This window comes from Helianthus annuus, chromosome 17 (genome assembly GCF_002127325.2).
Source record: "Helianthus annuus cultivar XRQ/B chromosome 17, HanXRQr2.0-SUNRISE, whole genome shotgun sequence".
NCBI lineage: Eukaryota > Viridiplantae > Streptophyta > Magnoliopsida > Asterales > Asteraceae > Helianthus > Helianthus annuus.
The window spans coordinates 45,389,680-45,398,326 of NC_035449.2; the positions used below are offsets into that span (position 1 = coordinate 45,389,680).

Sequence of the window (8,647 nt, forward strand, 5' to 3'; positions counted from 1 at the left end):
TGTTAAAATATATTTTGATTGGATATGTAGTTTTTAATCGACACAGGAACTACAAGAAGAAGTAGGCCAGTCATTAGATAAGACGTTGATAGAAATGCATGGAGCTGTGCAGACTGGAGGCCGATCTCCAAAACCCTTGAATGGTCCAAACGTGTCAGCTCAACTAAAAGGTAGTTCAGATAATGTACAAAACGTTTCATCACATGCAAAGAGTAAGAAGAGAGAGCATGGTGCTCACAATTCAGAATCTGCGAAACGTGACCGTTCATCTAAAGTTGATGATGCGGATTCTGGTCAAGCTAGACCAGAACATATATTAAAAACCGAAATCGCCAAAATCACTGATAAAGGAGGAATGGTAGATCTTGGTGGAGTTGAAAAACTAATACAGCTCATGCGACCCGAGAATACCGAGAAGAAACTAGACTTGACTTGCAGAACAATGCTTGTTGATGTAATATCGGCTACTGACAGATTTGATTGTTTAAGTCGATTCGTTCTTTTAAAAGGCTTGGTAGTTTTAGACGAGTGGCTTCAAGAAATCCACAAGGGAAAGATTGGTGATGGGAGTCCGAAAGAGAACGATAAGTCCGTTGAGGAATTTCTTTTTTCTTTACTTTGTGCACTTGATAAGTTGCCCGTGAATCTTCATGCTTTACAGACGTGTAATGTTGGGAAGTCGGTGAATCATTTACGTAGCCATAAAAATTCTGAAATTCAGAAGAAAGCCATGAGTCTAGTCAGCACATGGAAGAGGCGTGTAGAAGCTGAAATGAATATTATCGAAACAAAGTCTAATACAATGTCTAATACAATTCGAGGTGGCTCTTTGCCAAACAAGCAAATGATTTCAGAAGTTCCGCATATCGGTGGCGCAAGACGTATAGCTGGCAGTTCTTCTGACGTGGGTCCCAAAAGTTCTGCTTCACAACCTCCGTCAAAAGCCCCACAACCAAAACAAAGTTCAGGCGAGGCTAATCAAGCTATCACCAAATCACCAACGTCTCCGGGGTCCATAAAACTGTCTCCGTCATCAGCTAAAGAAGGAAGAAGTTGTAGCTCAAGTCAATCTCCAAACAATAGTCAATCTTGTTCTAGTGATCATGGGAAGACTGGAGCTTCAAGTGCAACTAAAAACTCCGGAAACGGTTTTCATGGATCGTCAATCCCGGGGTTGCAAAAGGAAGCTGGAAAAACTGCCTATTTGAGTAGGAGTTTTGCGTCTGAAAAGGGATCGCCAACTAGACATTCAACAGAAAGAGTACCTGATGCGTCGGTTGTAGATAACGGAAACAGCTCGAGTCTGATTGTGCGGTTACCAAACACGAGTCGAAGTCCCACACAAACCGCCGGTTTGGAAACACCTGAAGATTCCTCAACAGGTAAGGGCTCTCTTCCAGTACCTTCCAAGAAACAAGAGCAAAAAGTAAATGTACCGAATTCAAACCCAAATGTCGGTAATGATTTGTCTCGCGCGAAAGAGGGGTCGGCTGTACCTGATGAAGAACATGGTAAAAAAGATGCGTCCGGTTCGTCAGGTAAGCTATACGAGCCTTCATATAGTTCTATTAATGCGTTGGTGGAGAGCTGTGCGAAAATATCAGAAGCTAGCGCGGCTCCGTCGATCGGTGATGTTGGCGGAATAAATCTTCTTGCCAGCGTGGCGGCTGGTGAAATGTCGAGATCTGATGCGTCACCCGCGTGTTCCGCGGATTGTAGCTCACCGGTACCCCAAGATCGTGGTCATAGTGAAGGTAATAATATCAATGTGGCTAATGGGGAAAATAATAATACAGGGTCGGTGAGTATGATGGAAGAAGCTACAAATACGAAACCTAACAGCCGAAGTCCATTAGAAGAAGACAAGTGTCCCGACGATAAACCAATTAGAAACACTGTGGGCCCGCTAGATGCAGCTGCTACAACTGTAAAACCCGAGACTTCACAGGTCAAAGAAGAAACGGTGGCGACCGCGGCTTCTTTGTCATCTTCAGATATGCACGAGGATGATAAAAAATTGATACACAAACGGTTAACCGATCAACCCATGACCACCACTTCTTGTGGTGATATTGATCTAACACCGAAGTCTGAAGAGACTGATGACAAGAAGGCCGTTGAAAATAAGGAAACAGACAATAAAGCCTCTGTGGCTGCAATGCAAGAAGTAAAAATGTGTAAAGCAGAGGCCAACTGTGCTGAAGATCGTACAGTAAAGTTGGACTTTGATCTGAATGAAGTTCTTCCTAGTGATGACGGGATACAATATGATGTTGAAAAGGCTGCTATTCATGCACCCAACCCGTTACCTTCTAATAATAAAAGTTGGTCTGGTTTGATTACTGTAACTGCTGCAGCAAAAGGACCGTTTTACCCTTCTGAGAGCCTCTCAAGAGGTAAGCCCGAGCTTGGCTGGAAAGGGTCTGCTGCCACCAGTGCATTCCGTCCAGCAGAACCACGTAAGGTAGACACTTCAGTTTCAGTTCCAGATGGTCGTACCAATAAACCGGCCCGCGCTCTCTTTGACTTTGACTTAAATGTCGGAGTCGAAGATGCCAGTCAACCCAATGCTTCATCGGGACTGGATCTCGATTTGAATGCATGTGACGAGAGTCCCGAGGTTGCCCATTTGTCTGTCGGTACAAGCAGTAGACCTTCTAGGTCAGACCTACCTGGCGGGCTAAATTCGTCAAGGGGCTTTGACCTGAACGGGCCGGGTATGGAAGAAACCGGGGGCGAATCGGTTGCGTTTTCTAAAAACGGTATGCAGTTTATATCCGGTGTGCCTAATGTCAGAATGAATAATATGGATATGGGGAACTTTTCAACTTGGTTTCCGCCAAACAATTCGTACCCAGCTATTACAATCCCGTCTCAAAGAATGCTGACACCTGTGACTTCCAGCACATCGCTTAATCCCGAAATGTTCCGGGGCCCCTTTTTATCATCATCTCCCGCAGTTGCTTTTTCTAATACCGTGCCATATCAATATTCAGCTTTCCCGTTCGAGACCAATTTCTCGTTACCTTCGATTTCGAACACATTTTCTTCGGTTTCAAATGCGTATGTTGATTCTACATCATCTGGTGGTGGGCAGCTTTGTTTCCCGGCGATTCCCTCGGTGGGACCCAACGGTGTGGTGTCGATGCCGTACAGGCCTTACTATATGGGTCTACCTGGCGGTGGTTCAGGTAATGTTGGTCCTGATGGTAGAAAGTGGGGAGGTCAAGGATTAGATCTGAATGCGGGTCCTGGTGACGATAAGCTGGCGACCACTTTGCGGCAGTTACCTCTTGGTGGTGGTGGTGGTGATGAGCAGTTGAGGATGTTTCATCAGATGGCAGCCGGTGGCGGCAGTGCGTCAAAGAGGAAAGAGCCGGATGGCAGTTGGGACGGTGATAATAGGATTAGCTACAAACATCCACATCGGCAGTAGTAAGGCGTTCTTGCAATGCCAGGTGAGTCTTTTTTCCTTTTTTTTGAGCAATATGCCATTTTAGTCCCCGAGGCTTCGCCAGTTTTGCGACTTTCGTCCAAAGGTTCGTTTTTTCGCATCTGGATCCAAAAGGTTTGAAATCTTGCCATTTTCACCCGGTTCATCAACTCTATCTATTTTTCTCCGTTAAGTCAGGGGTATTTTCGTCTCTTTTGTTAACTTGAAGGGCAATTCGATCTTTTGAATACTTGTACATTATGCCAAATGCTTGTACATTAAGTGAAAAAGACTGAATTGCCCTTTAAGTTGACATGAAAGACGAAAATACCCCTGAATTAACGAAGAAAATTGGATGGAGTTAAGAAGCTGAATGAAAATGGCAAGATTTCAAACCTTTTAAATCCATATGCGGAATAACAAACCTTTGGACGAAAGTCGCCAAATTTGCCAAACCTCAGGGACGAAAATGACATTTTACGTTTTTTTTGTTTGGTCGATTGTTTTGGTGTTTTTTTTTTCATGTATCTGATATTGTTTTTGCAGGAAATCGATCTGTCTGGAACTACTCCCCCTCAGAGGTGTGACCGAGCAAAGTGTGGGTTTCCTGCAACCAGTGTTGTTAATGACGAACGTTGATGGTTGTAATGAATGCATAGGGTGGAGTTGTGTTTTTAACAGAGTGTGGTTGGTCTGTGTTGGTGTTTTAACTTGGTGGAAAAGCATTTGCCCACCTGAAACAAAACAAAACAAAACCTGGGAATTGGTTTCAACCCATGTATGTAGAGTTCCACTTCTGGGTTTAGTTTATTAATTTTTATTATTATTATTCACTTCTTGTCGAGTAACATTCATTCTGTCTAAACCACTGGCCCCGTCGGATTGTAACTATGGCTCGCTTTCTTTGTTCAGGTAAGGCACAAAGGCCCGCTTTGTTCTAATGGCTAGACCGATTTCAAAGTTTCAGTAATTTAATCGTTGTTAGAAACTTGATAACGTCATAATTAACTTAAAAGAACTTAAAAAAGTAAGGTTGATGAAATTTATAGACGAGGCTAACTTAGCATCATAACCGCCATCACAGTCGTCGTCGCTACTGCTTCACCACCGGTGGCACCACAGTGATAGCACAGCACATCACTCATACCATGATTTATGCCAAAGCAGTAACTCAGGGTTTTGGAAATCGACAAACCAAACCGGCTAGCTTAAATGGCTTGGTTGGGTTATCTGGTTTTAGTAGTTTGAACTGGAATTTGCTATTATTAATATTATTTTTTTTATCAATTAATTTATATAAAAAAATTCTAGTGAAAAGTTTGGTTTGAATATAATGCACATACCTAATTGTTTATTGAAAATGCTAAAATAAATAAACAAAAAGGAATTAAGTGTCAAATTGTTTGCCGGACTGATAAATCGTCAAAATAGAATCATAAATCAAACTGCATAAAACTCAAAACTTGCTGACTTGCTTCAATTTGAACGATTTAATTGTTCCTTAGTCTTAAATAGTGCATGCACACAATGCGTTTTGATCCCAATATCCAATGTGATGTGCAATGCCCGCACATCATTTATGCTAGACGTTCGTTATTGCTAAATATTAATTTATTGATTATATTTTTGATTGTTAACTTTTAAAAATTAACATATAGGATTTACGCTTTGGTCATATTTGTTAAATCGATGGTCTAATTTATTCAAATACTTAAACTAATTGCTTTTTCCATGGTTAGATTTAATCAAAAGATGATATGATTTGTTCAAACAAATTTGGAAAACTCCGACCCATTGCAAATAAGGACAAAGATAATGATATAGTAATTGAGAATGATGTGCAAACTTGAAGTGTTAGTTAGATTTATACATGTAAAATGCTACAAACAAAACTTGATTTATCCATAACACTACTTGTGACACAATAACTACTAAAATTGTTACACATGTTCTGGGATAAGAGATTATGAAGTCGTAGATTTAAGGTTAAAGACTTTTAGGTGGAGTGTATGAGTTTGTTCTGTTCCCTTGCTTATGCACTTAGTTCTCAGTGTTTTTTTTGGGTCCTTGCATGTTATCGCTTGTTGTGTCAATATGATGTAGTATTTGCCCATATTATACGTTTTCTGAAATGTCTTACTAGCGTACACACTTTGTAATCGCTCGTTGTGTTTCTATATGATATGTACAAAGTTTTTAGCTTCCTACGTCTAGTTATGACTTTGGAGCTGGGGTCTCATTGGAAACAATGTCTCTTCTCCTTGAAATAGAGATAAATGTTTGCCTATATCCACCCTCCCTAGACCCTACAAATAGTTTTGCTATAAATGGGATTCTATTGTATGTTGTAGTTTGTATAAACAAAACTCTTTTCAGTTTATCTATTGAAACATGTGTGTATTTTAATATTTAATTAGTATTTTAATAAAATAGAACTTTCTAATATGCTATATATAAATATAGTTATTAAATTCAATTATTACATAATTCATAATTTAACAAATTTAATATAACATGACGTAATTAATTTTAACCCTTTAAGTGTAGTTAAAAAAAACTAAACTGATCTTAAATAATCAAACAAACGTATCTAATAGAATTCTTCCACCAAGAAAAGTAGAGTTGGTGGAGAGTGAGATGAGGGCGGATCTTAACTATATCTCATGATGTAAATTAAAGAGCCTAATCTCAAATGAGACCTCAACTCAAACATAATGCATATAATAATACTACTAAGGCCATGTGTAGTCATAAAGCTCCTTTGTGGGCGTTATACGACACGTGTCGTGCCAAGTTACACATGAGCTTTACGGGGCGTTATATCACTAGAGCCCGTATTCCTAAAGCCCCTACCTCATCATTACTCAATTAATTAATAATCCCTTCAATTATACATACATATGTATATATATGTGTGTGTGTGAGTGGGGGTAAAAAATTGCAAATCCTTCACGCCGTTATGGACATAGCGCTGCATCCAAGATTTGGTCCCATAGCGCCGCCTGTCGTGGTGTGGCGGGCGCTATGGGGCGCTATAGCCCAAAAAAACCCTCACATAGTGCCCCACTACACTCGACCTAAGAGGGAGAAAAAAAGAAGAAAGAAGACAACAATGTGTTATAAACCCCAAGAAATTTCCTATCACCTACATCTAGGAAGAAAAACAAAACAAAATAAAACAAAAAGTTGTTACAAATCAAGACATCAAGACCAAGTTTATATAAATCTATAGCCCTTCTAGCCCTATAAAATGTAATGTTATAAATATAAAGGGATGCTTAAGAACTATTAAATAATCAAGAATTAGATTACTTATTTTTTAACCCTTGGGTCACAGACCACAGTTGAGTGAGACATCTCTGTCTATTATAACTCTTTATGAACCGTGACTTTCATTTTCTTCCATTCCATGATCAAATATTATAAAGTGAGTGATTATTTTAGTTCATATCTATTTTACAATTCTCGTTTGAATGCTCTCTTTCTCTCTCTTATATATAGTTTCATGATTCTCGTTTCAAATTTTAAGAGTTTTTAAGTATTTGTAAATATTTTATATGTAAATAGTAGTAAATTTGATAGAAATAGTTTTGTTATAAAAAATATAAGCTAAAGTAAACTAGATGAAAACATAAGGTAGGCCATAGAAAGTCATAAAACTCGGACCGGCCCATTGTAGTGACCAACCTTACCCAATGGGCTCCAGCCACAGAATTAAAAAATAAATAAAACGTATGTTTTGAAAAAAAAAACAGTACATTTACAAAAAAAAGGTTGAAGATTTTTTTTCCATCAAAATTTTTACACTTCAATTGTTTTTCAACAGAAGGAAAAAGATATGCAACATGTAGCTTCTAAATCATTTACAATGGTACCATTCAACCTAAACATTATATTACATAGCTTATATAAGTAACACGGTTTTACTTTAACTTCTCTCGACGTCCACATCATCCGCATCCTTGTACTGCAACAACGGCGATTTTGGCATTGAAGACGAATCCAAGTTCATAACTTCATCGTCTTGTGCTTTGCCCCACATCACCGTGTAGAACCCAATCGATATTATGGTTGCTCCAATCACACTAATTTATATATAAAAATATACAAGTTAGTTAATCCACATTAAGTTTAATTAACCAAATGTTGATGATAATACCTTCCAAGATAAAGGTCATCCCCTAGGAACATAACACCCATGGCAACTGCTATAGCAATCGATAACGGTTTAAACATTGCCACAAATAATGGCCCCTTTACGCGCAATGCCCATGTGTGGACACTGATGTTCAAGCATGAACCAAGCACACCCTGCATTACTCAAAAAACCCAAAATAAACCATGTTTAGACACAACTAAACCGATTACAAAACTGTGAAAATCGACTTCATTTGGGTACTCACCGAACACAAAATCGAGGCTAAGGCTATATCGGGCTTGATCCGCCAAGTACTTGAATCTGGTTCAGTAAAAGCCCCAACAATTGCAGCCAAAAGGCTAATTATTAAGTTGTAAAAGAACACCACTGTCAATTCTGCTGGATACTCCTTCATGATTTGCGTCTGCACGTTATATTAAAACTTTAATAGACTTACTTACAACGAGTTGCAAAAACGGGCCAAAGACCCGAGATTTCTGTATATTCCTATTTAGAGATGACAGAGAAACCCGAACCAAAAAATTCATGACAGATAACGAGACATGTATATGGCCCGGCATGAGATTAGTTATAAAAGTGTTCACGAGTTTTTGACTGATATGGTATTAAATAATACACGTCAATTACCGTTATCCGGTCCCATACCCGTTTACCCGTGTCGAAAGAAAACATATTAAATATTATGTTAAACAATAAATCACAAGTCCAATGGTACTTTGAATTTGTCAGAAACATAAAACTTTAAAAGTACAAAGTTGTTAGAAGTGTGTTGATTTTCTTTTTGAACGGCAAATTTGGACCACTGACGGACTACTGGAATATCATCGTGCCACCAGCAGAATCACCCGATCATATCTATCTCCACAAGGCAATATTGCCTATATACAAATTCAGGAGGAAACCCAATAAATCTGGGAAAACCTTCTTTGTGGGAATCGAACTCATGACCTAATGGTCATAAGTCTTATCCCACCCCCAAGATACCACTAGGCTATAATGCCATGGGTAAGTGTGTTGATTTTTAATAGGGGGAGACTATTTGCATACTTGGTTGG

The 8,647-nt window shown here is 39.0% G+C and overlaps 2 protein-coding genes across 2 annotated transcripts in view; one reads left to right on the top strand and one right to left on the bottom strand.

Annotated features, from left to right (window-relative positions):
- Positions 1-4,270, top strand: part of LOC110926467 — a 44,425-nt gene extending 40,155 nt beyond the window's left edge. The window contains exons 3-4 of the mRNA XM_022170229.2: positions 47-3,458; positions 3,980-4,270. Coding sequence (XP_022025921.2) covers positions 47-3,436 — 3,390 coding nt within the window. The 3' untranslated portion in view covers positions 3,437-3,458; positions 3,980-4,270. The remainder of the gene's footprint in view (positions 1-46; positions 3,459-3,979) is intronic.
- A 2,927-nt stretch (positions 4,271-7,197) lies between these two features.
- On the bottom strand, positions 7,198-8,312 carry LOC110926164 (WAT1-related protein At3g28050). The gene is made up of 3 exons (XM_022169919.2): positions 7,837-8,312; positions 7,593-7,744; positions 7,198-7,518 (listed from the first exon to the last, which is right to left on the bottom strand). Exons 1-3 carry the CDS (start codon positions 7,984-7,986, stop codon positions 7,362-7,364), a joined length of 459 nt encoding a protein of 152 aa, XP_022025611.1. The 5' UTR covers positions 7,987-8,312; the 3' UTR covers positions 7,198-7,361.
- Between the last annotated feature and the right edge of the window lie 335 nt (positions 8,313-8,647).

Coding starts and splice junctions, on each gene's coding strand:
- LOC110926164 (XM_022169919.2), bottom strand. CDS start 7,986: ATGAAGGAGTATCCAGCAGAATTGACAGTGGTGTTCTTTTACAACTTA. Junction 7,745..7,836: donor TAGCCTCGATTTTGTGTTCG/GTGAGTACCCAA, acceptor TGAGTAATGCAG/GGTGTGCTTGGTTCATGCTT. Junction 7,519..7,592: donor GATGACCTTTATCTTGGAAG/GTATTATCATCA, acceptor TATATAAATTAG/TGTGATTGGAGCAACCATAA.